The 16,214-nt window shown below is 37.7% G+C and overlaps 1 protein-coding gene across 2 annotated transcripts in view; it reads left to right on the plus strand.

The window, feature by feature from the left end:
• The window catches only part of LOC311294974 (uncharacterized protein), a 124,560-nt gene that overhangs the window by 26,645 nt on the left and 81,701 nt on the right, over positions 1 to 16,214 (plus strand). For both annotated transcript variants that reach the window (XM_084416105.1, XM_084416106.1), the window contains 2 exons: positions 11,835 to 13,784; positions 16,009 to 16,182. In XM_084416105.1, coding sequence (XP_084272231.1) covers positions 11,835 to 13,784; positions 16,009 to 16,182 — 2,124 coding nt within the window. The remainder of the gene's footprint in view (positions 1 to 11,834; positions 13,785 to 16,008; positions 16,183 to 16,214) is intronic.

The following is a 16,214-nucleotide window of genomic DNA, read 5'->3' on the forward strand; positions in this document are numbered from 1 at the left end:
AAAAAACACTAGGCGATGACATCCATTAGACAAAAGTCTTATTGGCACATATTTAGTGTGTGTTTTGTGGTCTTATTTCAGAAACTTTAGTTTTTAGTTTTTTCAATAACCACGCATAAACATTATTCTCTCAAAAATGCAGACATGTACATTCTTGTTGCTCACATATTATGGTAGCCCTGTTTGTGCTAAATAGTGTGTAATTTTTTTTTGCCATTACTATGTTTATAAGCAACTGAAAAAAGCACAAATGTCAGGGCATGTCAGAACATCTCAAGGACCCCAAAAACACCTCAGACCCCAGAGGGTTAATTAAAAATTCTCATTAGTATTGTAAGAAAACACAAATTTTCCCTGGTCAAAAACAGCTCTGTTTTCAGCACGCCGTTTAAGTGCATGTGTCTTTAAATGATAATGAGTTTTGCTCACTCCGCCCCTCTGTTCTGTGCGTACACCGTTTGTAATTACACAATAACCATAACGCGTTGTTCATTATAAACGTGGGATTATGAATTATATTGAGAACGTCGTACATAGAAAACATGCCGTAATGTACCCTGAGTGTAAACTAGGGCTGCAGCTATCGATTCTTTTTGTAATCGATTAATCTAGCACTTTCGGAATTTTTTTTTTTTTGTGCGTGTTTTTTGAACAACCAAAACAAATAATGGATAACAAAAATGATGTGGCTGTAAAATGATCAAGCATTTGGCTTTTATTTCTCAACAGAGGTATTTATTTCCAAGTGCCAAGTTGGCATTGCCAACAATTATATAACAATATACAGTTAAGTGAACTTACTGTAACATGTTTAACATGTATTGTAAACTAATATGAATACAAACTTAATATGAATATAAACTTAGTTTTTTGTCTTCTTAATACACATTACAAAAAAGGATTGCACCTTCTGCAAATTTAGTTTAGTTAACCTGAGAACAAAAAATGAATATAAAATATCAAGCCAAACAGAGTGAGTGAGTGAGTGAGTGAGTGAGTGAGTGAGGATTTTACAACAGCTTATAGTTGCAATGGAGAAATGTCAACATATCCACATGCTCAGCATTTAGGCTTGCCCTACGTTTTGAGGCAATGTTCCCAGCAGCAGAGAACAGGCGCTCTGAGGGTGTTGATGTTGCTGGGATCCCCAAGAAAGACTTGCCAGCTGTGCCAAGGTTGGATATCTTGCCTGACTTATTCTCCACCATGGCAGTGGATCCTCCTTCTTGGAAATAGGCTGTTCACCAAAATACTCCAAGACCTCCCTCTGCACCGCTCTGCTCATCCTCATCAGGCCAAAAAAAAAAAAGTTTGGTTCCGGTTGGTTGTCAGTTGAGGTCATGGGTCGGTAGGGATTTTTTTAATTTTTATTTTTTATTTTTTTTCCTCCAGTGGCAGTTTTACACACACACACACACACACACACACACACACACACGCGCTGATTTTAAATGTGTGTACCGGTACTTTTTTCTACTAAAAACCAGACATCTCAAGCAATGTTTCATCTAATATCTTTAATAGTATTAACCTCAATACAAATCTTCTCAGAAAATCTTCAAAATAAAATGTAACAATTCAAACCGTTGAACTTAAGGAAACTTATGGCAGCCATTGACTCTGCTCACTTTTTACAAGAGCATTTTTTGACTTCTTGAAGCACGGTTTCAAATGTTTTTAAACCCAATTTTACAATTTTGGTTGACATGCTAGTGTTGCATGGGCAAATAATTATCACGTTACACATGTCCATTGTAAAGGAATTTCCTTTAACCTGACTATCTAAAATAAAACTGTTGCGTCTACTGTCGACACAGAGCGTCTACTAATCGACACTTAATAAATAATAAAACTGTTGCGTCTACTCATCGACACAGAGCGTCTACAATCGACACTTAAAGGGATACTTCACCTCTGGGAAGATGAATGTGTATTTAAAATAGGTCATTTAAGTAGAAGAAATGTGAAGAAATTTTTGAATTTGGAGCTTTCTAGACTGAGAAAAGCCAGAAAATTTATTTTTGGCTTATGTGGATGAAAGACAACAACTCCCAGAATGCACTTGCTTCGCTGTCTTAGGAGGCCACGCCTACCGGTAAAAGTGCGCAGTTTAAAACAACAAAGCTAGCCTACGTGATGAGTTTGCGAGGGATTTAGAGAGCCCAAAATGTCCGGGATTCGGCTTTTGCGTTCTACAGTCGCCATTCATTCATCATGTTTACTGTGGCGAGCAGGACGAGGCTGACGGCCGCGGGAGAACAGCGCGAGGCCGGTGGTGTCATTACTGAGACGCGCCGGGTATCGCATCTCTCACGGAGGAGCGGGAATTTTTCTTAGCAATGGTAAAACGCACATCAACCGATCACTTGTTTAGCGTTCATGTAAACACTACATTCAAATTCACCAATCGGAATGAATTCAGTTAGATTGAAAGGTGTGCATGTAAACAAGGAATAGCGACCGCAGAAAGCAAAAGCTGAATCCCGGACATTTTGAACGATCTCGCCCGCCGGACAAGTCCGGGAAAAGGAGGATGGTTACTTACTCAGCTTTCTCCTACTATTCAGCTTTCTCCACAGAACAAGAGCCTGCTAGCTTAGCTTCCAAAGAAAGACGGCTGACACTGTGTACATTCTGACTGAGTGAGATCCCACCCTGCATGGGCGGGCTGAAAACATGCGGAACAATGCCATCTACTGGCTGTAGTCTTTAGCCTCTGTCCAGAAAATCCTCCGATGACGCAAAATGACGATTTTTGCGTCATCGGAGGATTTTTTCCAGACAAAAAATACATAAATCTCTTGTCTCAGGGGGATATGAGGGTGGAAAGCATGGTAATTCTAAAATACTACAGGTTTTCTACTAATACAAAGCTTAATGCTAAATCCTGAAGTAACCCTTTAATAACCTTTATACTCTAGCTCTTGCGTCTTCAGTCGACATCTGGCCGAGTTTCTTACTCTAACTTACTTGATTCCCTAAACTGACCTGCTGCGCAGCAGAAATGAACAGACAGACTTTCAGCAAATGTCCTCTAAATGCTTTAATAACGGCCGGGAGAGTCTTCGAGCAGTTCTCAGAGAACTCTCCCAAGAAGAATCAAGGCCGGAGGATCTCAGACAAATTCCATTGAGACATCCCACCGTAAAACACATATACAACAGTTTTTATAGTATAGAGGTATGACATAAATGTCAGGCTGCATTACATAATATCCCCACTATTTGATTGGTTCTTCATATGCAAACCCCTCTGTTACTAGGTAAAGCAAACTCTGATCTTGTGGTGACTTCATCTGTAATCACAAGATTCTAACAGACTGTCTAGTTTCATTTCCCAAAACGAAGTTATTTTTACATACATACGCACACAGTCAAAGACACAAGTTTTCCATTGGTTTCGTACAGTACATCCTGTTCCAATGTTAGATGTTAAATAAGGTTAGATGTTAGAAACATGGTTAGTTTAATATACAGTTTAAAATTTCCACGACAGTTCCTCTCTCTGGTCGTAATCACACGACCAAATATGAAATTAAATTCTTCTAATCAATTTTCCATACCTGCAATCTAATTTACCTTTACTAAATCATCCCATTATAAGTCAGTGACTTTAATACCACCTGATATCTCTAATCATACCATGTTCCATCTTTTACTTTATAATACCTGTCAAATATTCCTTCAATCAGCATTCCAAGTTGTAATTAAAATACCACCTGTTTCCAATGTTACCACATCACATACCATCTTCCACATACACATACCATCTTCCACATAAACATACCATCTTTAGTAACAACTAAACATACCATAGTACATTGCCTTTAAACTTTAGTAGACCTTGAGTCAAGTTTAAGTATCATCTTTCTCTGGATTTTGAATCTCATTCATCTATTAGACCTTTAACAGGCTGATACTGCTGATTAGCCATTTTTCTTAACCTTATTTTACTAGCTTTTAATTCAAGCAGGCGATTGTTTTACTTAGTAAGATCTATTTAAGGATCTGTGTAATAAAATCTAACCAAAAAAGTTCTAAAATTCTTTCATTTTTATCCCTAACACAAATATCAATAATTGTATTATCTTGTTTCAAACAATGTCATTATTTTAAAAATTAACTCTGTTTCACCCAGCTCTTGCCATGATAATAGCTTTATCTGCTGATATGCCATTTAATCTTTAATTACCTATCCTAAAATCCTATTTTTCCAGAATTAACTGATGGACATAACATGTCCTGACTCTATTTGTTGGCAATGCGGAATAGTTCATAATGGATCCATTGATCCAGATCATTAAATCTGTAACTTCATTCTGAATTAAGAAAGCTTTTTAGAATTTTGTTTTATGAGCAAATATTCTATTTCACTGAAATGTTCTAACTGTTTAGATTCATTTCAGTTTAAATCTAACATGTTTGTGTTAAATTGTTCTTGGTCTTGGTTTTAACTTTGTGATACATATATATATATATATATATATTTTTTTTTTACACGTTGAAGACCTTTCTCAACAAAACAAATCCATATTTCATTTCTGGAAGCCGGGCTAAATAAGCAAGCACTGTTACTGTACTCCTAGATAGACTAGACCCGCAGTCACCTCTCAGATATCAAATACAGACATTAGACAATACATGAAAGGAACATTTCAATAATCACACTGGTAACTTCTTTAACTAATAATAATCCAGAAATTAAATATGTTTCCCAAAATCAATCTCCTTTTGAAAGTTTTTCTTTTGCTATTGTAGCAAATGGAAACACCTAAAATATATTTAATGTAGTCATTAATTAATCGCTATAGAAACCTACCCAATTATCCATTCGGACCTAGTCCGGCAAAGTAACTTATCACCCATTCTCTCTTATTAGAGAACAACTATTACACTATTAATTAATTTTTTAGCATCTATGATATCTGAATTAGGGTTCTTAAACCCTCAAGTTTCTTCAAAAATGGTCCCTAGATTATTTATTATTTTTACAGTAATGTACCTATTTAGAGTCCCTATACTCTACAGAATTAAGAGATTGTCCTCTTAATGTACCTGCAATATTTTCAAATTAATCAGTAATTGTTCAAATCATGGGATTTAAATACTCAAGTCCTACAGTATAGTTTGATTGAAACAAATAAAACATCAATAAACATCACACAAAATTAATTCTTATACTAAGCTTAAAACATTAGTTGGTCCACATCTTCCTCCAGATGTGTTGATCATCTCGTTGCCCCATGGACGTTCCATCTTCACCAGGGTGATTCTTTGCGAAACGTTGCAATGGGCTCTCCCCCGTCGGCAATTGAGGAAAGTTACTAGCACTTCCTTGATCCCCCACTTGACGCTGTGCGTTGTCGTTGGTGTTGACGTTGACAAGTTGGGTTTGCTGAGGGCTGGTTGGTGTAGTTTAAGTCGAGATGCTTGGACGGAGGTGTCACCGCACCCCAGATTGGACCTTGCTTGTAGAGTGAACCATAAGAACAACCTGTGAATGGAGACCTTAAGTATTTTTTTTGTTAGTGACAACATGTATCATGTCGCCAGACTCATCTGCTTGTCTGGCCGGTCGTCCTTTTTTGATGAGACCTGTAAAATTTCATGTTAAACAGTAACAAGACAATATTTTATACATTTGGAACAGAATCAGTTCTGTTCGATGAGGTCCACCATGACATCCTGTAAAAAGGAAAAAGTTAAGTATTGGGTGGACAGGGCAAACTTGCTTGCTCTCTGCCTTCCCAAAGTTATACGCTGCGCGTGTGTGTGTGGCATTGTTTCTTTTCTGCCACAACAATAACCCAGCTTAGGCTTGTTAGCCAAAATCATCCATGGTCGTTGTTCTGTTGGCCATATTTTCTTCCCTGTGGGGTCATATTTTACCCTGTGTGTCATATTTTAACCTGTGGGGTCATATTTGACCATGTGTATCATATTTTAACCTGTGTGGTCATATTTTAACCTGTGTGGTCATATTTTAACCTGTGGGGTCATATTTGACCCTGTGCGCATAATTTACCCTGTGGGCCCACTTTATAAATTTAGATACAGCTGTTTTGATTGACAATTTATTTGTCTCTGTGTTTCTCAGAACACCATCTTTCACACACTTTCATACACTTTCATACACCCCTCTCTCTGGCCAGAGAATTATACCTTTTTGTCTGCTTTAGCAGTTTATGAACTGAATGGGGAACATATATTTATTAGGAGTGGAATACCATTAAATCTGAACGGTAACAACTTTTCCGTCAAAGCTACTGAACGTAGACATACTGTGCACAGTAAATTCCCCTTGCAACAGTGTCTAAACGTTAGGATATTTATTTTCAATTGTCTGATGCAGTCGCCATGTGTTTAAGTTTAACACAGTGAACGTAAACATTTTCAAAATCAAATAGATTAAACACTTTAAAATAATAATCGTATAGATTTGCAGTTGCAGTTGAGAGAATCCATTTTAATTTCCCAAATGCAATTTGTCATTCTTTGCACAATTTCAATTTTTCAAACTTTTTGTTGTTGCTCACAAGCTATTTAAAAGAAGATTTGGAAATCTTCACACAATCTTAGATCAATGGACAAAAAGAAAATAACATTTCCATCTCGTACCCCTGGTGATGACAGCATGTGATTTCAAAAGTCTATAATTAGAAAACATTGTTTCTATTGAATCTAGAGATTACCTTTAAATGAAATGGAGTGACCAATTGTTGCTAGTCATAATGTCTCTTTAGACGCCTTGTGGCCTATATTATATTTTTCTTTTCCATAGAATTCTGCATAGTCAATAACCTATTAATGCTTTTACATAAACCTCACTGCCATGTCCAGATTGGTGAGTCATGCTCTCACTTCTGCTATTGAACTTCTTGCAGTAATGCTTGTTAATGTTACCTATTGAAAGCAGATTCAAAGAGTTAGTTGAAGAAATATGAAGAATATGAAGAATTGCTGAAACCAGTGGATAATCAAAAAATAATCAAGTTAAATAATAATCAAATTTGAAGCAGTCTCTGTAGTGATCATTGAAAGTGCAGCACCTAGCCCATACGGAAGATACATTGGATTGTCTCTCCGTGTGGATTGTCATTCAGTTGAACTGTCCATTCTGACCCCCCTCAGAAGTGTCAACTTCCTCTTTCAGGAGGGGAGCTGCAGGCCCCACTTCCTCTTTTATTTTTCTGCAGTCATCCCATTTTTCAAGGCAGCTGTCTGAAATCTTGAACACTCAGAGAACCGCAAAAATAAAATTAAACAGCTTAATTTCCAAAAGTCTCTTCTGGTTTACAACACAGCAATTCTTCAATTTATTAAAAAGCTTAGTCCTTCATTGCGGAAAAAAGCAAGCACTTCTTCTTTGCAAAGACGCAGGAAAAAGCAGGAAAACTCCTCTAATTATTACAGTGTAATGTAAACAAAAATAATTCTTTCTTTTCTCTTTTACAAGAAACCAAAATAAAATTAAAGCTGCAAGCAGCGATGAAAAGGGCCCTCGCACCCCTGCCGCCGCCACCCGGCGCCTTTAGGAAAGGCCTTAAGATTACACTCACCAAATTTGAAGAGGATCAGATCAAATCTGTAGGAGGAGTTCGTTAAAGTACAACATCAGGAAATTACGAAAAATGCCCCAAATCTAGGAGGAAGTTCAAAATAGCTCACTTCCTCTTGTGTTTAGGGCTATGCTCCAAGAGACTTTTCTGTAGGTAATGGGTCATTACATGTATGTACCAAATTTCATACCTGTACGTGAAACCAGGAGCCGGGGCAAAATGTGGGGGCAATAATTTACCGAATTTGCCCCCCCCCAATTCTGAAAACCATATCACACGTAAATTTTCACCACTTCTGAAGCGTGTGCAAAGTTTCATGAGTTTTCGAGCATGTTTAGGCCCTCTAAAAAGCGATTCACTTTGGAGAAGAAGAAGAAGAAGAAGAAGAAGAAGAATAATAAACGGAGCAAAAACAATAGGGTCCTCTCACCATCGGTGCTCGGGCCCTAATGACTCTAAGATGTCTGTTATGTGCTTGTTCAAATCACAATTTCTATTTAAAGTTGGTCACCCAATCTCATTCTCATACAATGCACAAAAATTATCTCAGTTAAACATAAACCATTGACTCTCAGGTTCTCCGCAATGGATCAGTTTTTTCACACTGTCTCCCACAAGGGATAACGAGATACAAATTCTAGACACCTTCAGATAGAAAGTATAATATTTAAACACGTGCAGTTAATATCTTATTATTTATTCATTACTTTAAGCGATTGCCTAAATTCAAAAGCAGTGAATTACTTAAATTCTATTGCTCAGCTTTATATATCTCATCTACTTTAATAAATCAAAGTCTAACTCATAAAAGTTTCTTCATTACTCAAAATTTCCTAATTATCACAGAGTATTTCACATGTGCATATTCCTATTATTATGATTTATAATTTTAACAATTTCTGCAATTTTTAATTGATTTCAAAGTGTAAAAATTCATAAATCTCAGGATAACAATATTGATCTAGTTATCTTGTTTCCACATTTCTTTCTTTATCTTTCTTTATTAACCTTTCTTTAATTCAGTCAAAATCAAAGTCTTTTTCAAACAAAACTTCAAACAAAAAGCAAGTTTCAGTACTGCAGCATCTCAGGGTATTTTCCCCTCCCGGATCTGGTTTCCAGCATGACAAGTTGCTTTGCAGAAGTTTTATTGACAGCTTTTTTGAAGCACTCTCTATTAAAAGTAAGCTGGTAATGTTAACTATGTCCTGTCTGTCAGCATGTTGTCAGTGCCCTCTCTGTTCCGCGATATATTGTTGACAGGAGTCTTGATAACGTGTGATACGTACTGTTCCACCGGGTACTGACATCCTGTATCAACATGAGTGGTGGCTTTCCCATCTGCTGTTGTTTTTCTTTGAGCTTAGTGCAGGCCAGTTCACTCTTTTTGAAGTGTTCCACTAGGCACCTAGCAGAACCCACACAACTAGCAATTGTTTTATTGTTTTTGAGTGTGCTCTGCACAACTAAATTTAAAGTGTGCCCTGCACATCTCACAGAAGCCCACCCATGCCTCTCTCTAAGAAGTCTTGCTGCTGCCACCACATTGGCCCCATTGTCATGGACAACTGCCTTTACCTTTTCAAGTGGAATCTCAAATTTGGCAGTTGTCTCCTCTAGCCAGTCTGCAATGTTGGCTGCAGTGTGTCTTTCTTCTAGGGGCATTGTGGTTAGGTAGAAGGACTTCATCTCCCAATCTTCCCCCAAGAAGTGGCATGTCACCCCCAGGTAGGCTTCTGTTGCCACACTGGTCCACATGTCTGTTGTCAGGGCAACACACTCTGTTTGCTTTAGGACAGCTTTCAATTTCTGTGTAATGTCTCTGTGTTTCTTCTCCATCAGTTGTGTGAAATATGTTCTTGATGGCAGGCTGTATTTAGGATTGAAAGTTGAGATCATGTCTCTAAATCCCTTGTCCTCCACCATGGACATTGGCCTCATATCGGTCACGAGCATGTTCAAAATGCTCTCTGTAAAAATTGCAGCCTCTTGAACAGTGCATGACTGAGCTGGGCGAACAAAGCTGTTCATACTCCGTTGTGAAGTGCTGAGAGGGAGAAAAAGAGAAAAAGCAATTTAATTTATTAATATGCACAACAGGTTTCATGCTGTAATCTAGCCCTGACATCAAAGTAAATAAGAAGTTATACATATACTATTAGTTATATAGTATGCAAGTTATAAAGCTATCTCATATGTGAATTTCTCCTTTAAGATGTTATAATATAACCACTCTAAGCATCTAAGCATATTTGTGTATTCTGGTAGTTTAACGCTGAAGAAGAGCTGTAACGTTACTTGTTGTTGAACACGCAGTAAAGGCTGACGCACATTTTGTTCCGTGCGTTTTAACTGAAAAATTAGTACTCCGAGTATTTATTAAAAACCAACAGGCTGGGGAGTTTAATTTTTTGTTGTTGTCTGTAACTATTTGGCAGATGTGACATACAAACAAGGTCTCGCAAAGACTGCAATACAATATTTGTTCAATATTGTTCATCACGTCCCGGTGTATACAGTGAATGCATGCTGAAATTATTGTTGCGTGGCTACATAAAAGTTTAAGCATATGCACTGCTGCAATTGGTCTGACTGGCGTGCGTGCGTGCGTGCGTGCGTGCGTGCGTGTGAAGGGGTTCTTTTTTTAGTCTATACTCTCTTGCAATTGAACGTGAGTTACGTTTACTACTTAAAAACTTAATCAAAGCTAAACATCATATCTAGTCAAACCGCATCACGACATCGCTACAAATACAGTATGGGATTAAAATCAGCGAACATCAATAGGCTTAGACTACGTTACCTTGTTTCAGCGACAGCGATGCTTGGTGAAACAGCATGGAGTGGATGTCTTCTGTTCATATGCTGAATCATGAAAGATGTGCTGTTGTGGTATGCCAGCTCTGTTTTGCAGTAGAGACACTGCACCTTGTTCTCTTCTTTATTGCGTGTGTAATGATTCCACACTTTAGACAATTTCTGCCGTTTATTTACATATTTATTCTCCGCCATCGCGCCAACTAAATTCAAAATATATGCTGTGCTTCCTGAACCGGTCCGTGTGAATAAACGGTCCGTGTGAAACAATTAAATCCCTGCGCGTCATAGGAATTTAACGAGGCTTTGAGGCAGAGTTTTTGCCTCGAGGAATTTTTATAATCGAGTAACTCAAGGAATCGTTGCAGCCCTAGTGTAACTGTAAACCTTAGCCGCATTCATCGTGAAGCGTGCTAGCCATTTGCAAAGATTAATATAAAGGTTAATAAAACGTTACACTCACTTCTTCTTCTGGAGGTGCAGCAGGAACACGAATAGTTGGTACCGATCCTTTTTTCAGGAGCAGCTTCTTAGCAAAACCAGCTTTATACTGACCCTCGTTTATAAAGCAGTCTGGTGTGAGAAATGATTCGTGCAAACATGAAAGCATTGCTGTTGATCGTGGGGAATATTCCCTTTGAAAACAAAACTCAGCCACTGCGTCTTCAGCGGTTCGGATTTAGGAACATCAACATGACTGCTGTGTTCCTTATTACACCCAAGAACAGAACACCACAATTGCTTAGACGCCATTCTGCTCATAGACAGTGCTCCAGCGTATCAATAATGACGCGCAGACTATGATTGACAGCTCGCTCACCAGCGAGGGCGGGTCTGTGTTGAAACGCTGCTGTCAGTTAACAGTAGTGAGAGGGGCTTCCGACTTTGTGACGAACGGCTTGGTTTGAGACGGGAAAACATATAAGGAGATAAAAAAAAAACAAAAAAACACTGGATGGATATTTATCATTTTATGATGGTTGTGTACAGGCACTGCCAACACACATTTCAGTACAATCAACTTGTAAAAGTGCATGTACCATTATATGACCCCTTTAAGTATCATCTGTCGCCGTTTACAAGTAAATCAATTTCATGTAATCATTTCACATGAACACTGCTGTTTCTTCATGTCTGTGTTTCAGTGATATTTTAAAATAATGGTTTCTGTTAAATCTGGTCAAGAATTGTAGCTGCCTTTCTCTTTTATTCGAACATTTTGACTACTGAAATATTGATGTCTCATTACTTTTAATATGCAGGTCATTATCTGCCCCCAAATGCCTGATGTGCATAATTCATTAACAGTTTGTTGGCAACATGGTTAAATAAAATCTGTGTGAGAACTTGCGAGGATCTCCATGTGTGATATTAGAAAGTCAGTTTCTACAAGTAGTATGATTTTATATTTATTAAACACAGCGTTTTTGTGTCTCTGTTCATCTTAATGTGTTTTCAGTGGTGTGAGAGCTGACCAGATCAGAGATGTGTCCTGTCAGACCAGCACATCCTCCTCCTGTCAGAAACACATCAGTCATCATGACACAGAAGCAGCCCTGCAGCTCGACTCTCACCAGCCAGTGCATGATGATCTGCAGAGAGTCAAAGACCAGCACAAAACCAGCATGAAGAACAAGTATGAGAACTTATTTGAGGGAATCAAACTACAAGAGAATCAGACCCTCCTGAACAGGATTTACACACAGCTGTACATCATAGAGGGAGAGAGTGAAGGAGTGAATGAAGAACATGAGGTGTTACAGATGGAGAAAAGTTACAAGACCCTCCAAGACACTCCAATCAACTGCAATGACATCTTTGATCCTTCACCTGAACTAGGATATGAGGAGAAGAGAAGAGGGAAGAAAGACAAAATCAAGACTGTTCTTACTAAAGGCATCGCTGGAATTGGAAAAACCGTCTCTGTGCAGAAGTTCATTCTGGACTGGGCCGAGGGAAAAGCCAATCAGGATGTAGATTTCATGTTTGTGCTTCCATTTAGAGAGCTGAACTTGATTCGAGATCTTCAGTACAGTCTTCACAGACTTCTGCTGGACTTTCATCCTGAACTTCAAGATCTGGACTCAAAGATTTATGATGAATGTACAGTTGTGTTCATCTTTGATGGTCTGGATGAAAGCAGAATTACACTGATGTTTTCAGACAGTGAGAAAGTTTCTGATGTGACTGAGTCTTCATCAGTGGGTGTGTTGATGTCAAACCTCATGAAAGGAGATCTGCTTCCCTCTGCTCTCATCTGGATCACCACCAGACCAGCAGCAGCCAATCAGATCCCCTCCAAATACATCAACCGTGTGACAGAAATTCAGGGATTCAATGACCCTCAGAAGGAGGAATATTTCAGGAAGAGAATCAGTGATGAGGATCAAGCCAGCAGAATCATCTCACACATCAGAAGAGCAAGAAGCCTCCACATCATGTGCCACATACCCGTCTTCTGCTGGATCTCAGCCACTGTGCTTCAAAACATCCTGAAACAAGATCTCAGTGCAGATATCCCTCAAACTCTGACTGAAATGTACATACACTTCCTCCTCATTCAGACTCATATGAAGAACCAGAAGTATGAAGAGAGAGATCCAGAGAAACTCCTGCAGTACAACAGAGAAGTGATTGTGAAACTTGCTGAACTGGCTTTCAATCAGCTGATGAAGGGCAATGTGATGTTCTATGAGGAGGACCTGATTGAGAGCGGCATAGACGTCACTGACGCCTCAGTGTATTCTGGGATTTGCACTGAGATCTTTAGGGAGGAATCTGTGATTTATCACAGGAAGGTTTACAGCTTTGTACATCTCAGCTTTCAGGAGTTTTTTGCAGCACTGTATGTGTTTTTCTGTTATTTACACAAGAACAGTGAAGTTATGAAAATGTTCCTGACAGGAAAATCCAGAACTCAGTGTGAGATTGTTCCTCTGGATGTGTTTCTGAAGGGAGCAATGAATAAATCCTTGAAGAGTAAAAATGGACACCTGGATCTATTCCTTCGATTCCTTCATGGCATCTCACTGGAGTCCAATCAGAGGCTCTTACAGGATCTGCTGATTCACACAGAGAAAAACCCATGGAGCATCAAGGACATAATCCAAACCCTTAAAAAACACGCAAACACAGAAAGTCCAGAAGACAACGTCAGCCCTGAAAGATGGATGAATCTGTGTCACTGCTTGATTGAGATAAAGGATAGTTCTCTTGTTGAAGAAATGCAGGCATTTTTACAATCTGGAACAAAAAACAAACGTCTTTCTCTTGCACAATGTTCAACTTTGGCAAACATGATCTTGATGTCAGAAAATGTGATGGATGAGTTTGACCTTAAAAACATCACATCATCACAAGAGGGTCGAAGGAGACTGTTACCTGCTCTGAGGAACTGCAGAAAAGCTCTGTGAGTGTGAAAATATGAACATAATATTAACTGATTTGAAATATGAACATAATACCTCTTGTATCTTGTAGCATGTAGGCTAATAGTTTAGCTAAATGCGCTTTAATGACTTTTTTATTTACATAAATTTGAAGTGTCTACAGATTAAAATATTTTAAATAATTATTTTAATTTGTAATTATAATTGAAATCCAAGTAATTGCCTTTCTGAAGTTTTAAAAGCTGAATATCTTTTCAACCAATGAATTTACATGACTTTTCCATTGTTTATAATTTGCTGGATAAGGATTAAGCATTTTTATAAAAATTCATTTTCCTGGTCTAGAAATCACACTTTTAAAATTAGGCTACCTCATATATCTAGTTGCGGTGATGATGTATTAAAATAAGAAATATCTTGATTTAGGTCAGTGGTTTTCAATCCCAGCACTGTACATTTTTGATGTCTCTCTTATCTAACACACATATTAGGGGTCTTGGAGTGAATACTAACTAGCTGATGAGTTGAATTTGAAAATGTGCAGTGCTGTGGGTACTCCAGGAACAGGATTGACCAGAAACTGTCTCTGAGCCTACTAGTCCAGGCCTTAATGCTATGGTACTGTAACCGTGATAAGAGCACTGAAAATGTTATGTGACGGATGGCTTGAGTCCTTGTAGAGTAATTTACTATGGCTCAGAACACGGCTCAACCATTCAGAATCAAGGTCCAGAACTATCTGTTTTATAACTAATTATTGACATACAAGAGGGCTTTTCACACTAATAATAATAGTTAACCCTGGGTCATTGTAAACCTTAACACTGATCATTATTTACCTGGGGTTAACATTAAATCCTGGGTAATTATAAACTGATGTTTCATGCTGTACACTTCTTAACCCTTGGTTAACATTCTTATTTGCATATTTGCGGTGTTAGATTCATTGATTAGATGAACGCCGCATGCAACCCGTTTACATCAAGGCTCTTGCGTTGCGCATCCTCATATTATATATTGCCGACTGCTATCAAGTTTTTTTTGGTCTATATGGACTTTTTGGACTGTAAAGGTAACAATGAAAAGGTATCTTCTTCACTCCAATTGGCGAGTTTTCTGTTGCCATTAGAAATGCTTTCCATTAAACTCTGAAAATTACCTTTGCAACCATTAAAAATTTATGTTTTATATATATATATATATATATATATATATATATATATATATATAGTATGAATTAGGGCTGCACGATATTGGAAAAAAACTTACATTGCAATATTTTGTTTTTCTCCAATATATATATTGCGAAATATAAATAAACAATTTAAACAGTTGATTTGGATAGCTCTATTTAAATATAATTAATCATTCTAGAATTGAATAATTGGGGTGATTTTGTAGGGAAGTGAATCTGCATAGTAAATAATAATTTATAAGCATAGAAAAATACAATAGAAGAAAGATACAACTGAAATGAGCAGTGCTTTGTTTTTCACTGTATAAATGAATATATCATGTCTTCACTGTATAAATGAAATATAACTAATATAATTAATTACAGTAATGAATACAATTTATTTTGGTTAAAGCTAATTTTAACAAAGCTAATTTTGTTGCATATTTTGTCATTTATATTAGTTACTATGGTTTTAAATATGTCTATATAGTTTTGATTCGTTTTATTTCAAATTGAGTTCAATATTTAATTAATACAATTTATCTTTGTTAAAGCTACAAAAGTAATTTTCTCTTTCTCTTTTGTTGTTTGATCGCCATTAGTATCACAAACAGCTGCGGGTACATTAAGCTGCTGTCCCTTTAAGATGAATGCCCGGACTTAATATAAATGACACACATCCATTTTCTTTATCAGTTGTTTACAGCACACAACCGACTGTGTTTACGAGGATACTTGCCGAGACTGACATTTTTACTTAATTTTATGTCCAATGCGGGGTTAACAGCACAGAAGCGGCTCTAATCCTGCTAAACTCACTCCTAACTTACAAATGTGAAATATTTCTTTACCCAGGGTTAAAAACGGTGTTTAGAATGACTATAACCAGTGGTTAATTGCAGTGTGAAAAGCCCTGTAAGAACATATAAGTGCATGTAATGTAAAATAAAAGTGCAATCCAGGCCTTCCCACTCTCTAACGTCTCTCCAGTGCTTAGAAGCTTCTCCATTATTAACACAGGACCGAGCTCTTGACTGATCATAACCTTTAGTCATCTCTTTTTTCAGATTAGCAGCCTGTGATCTCAGTGATCAGCAGTGTGAAGTTGTGGCTTCAGTTCTACAGTCATCAAACTCCTCCCTGAGAGAGCTGGACCTGAGTAACAACCACTTGCAGGATTCAGGACTGAAGCTGATCTGTGATGGACTGAAGAGTCCAAACTGTGGCGTCAACGTAGTGAGGTTTGAGTTTCACATTCATTCTGTAAAGTAGC

This window comes from Rutilus rutilus (genome assembly GCF_951802725.1).
Source record: "Rutilus rutilus genome assembly, chromosome: 1".
Taxonomy (NCBI): domain Eukaryota; kingdom Metazoa; phylum Chordata; class Actinopteri; order Cypriniformes; family Leuciscidae; genus Rutilus; species Rutilus rutilus.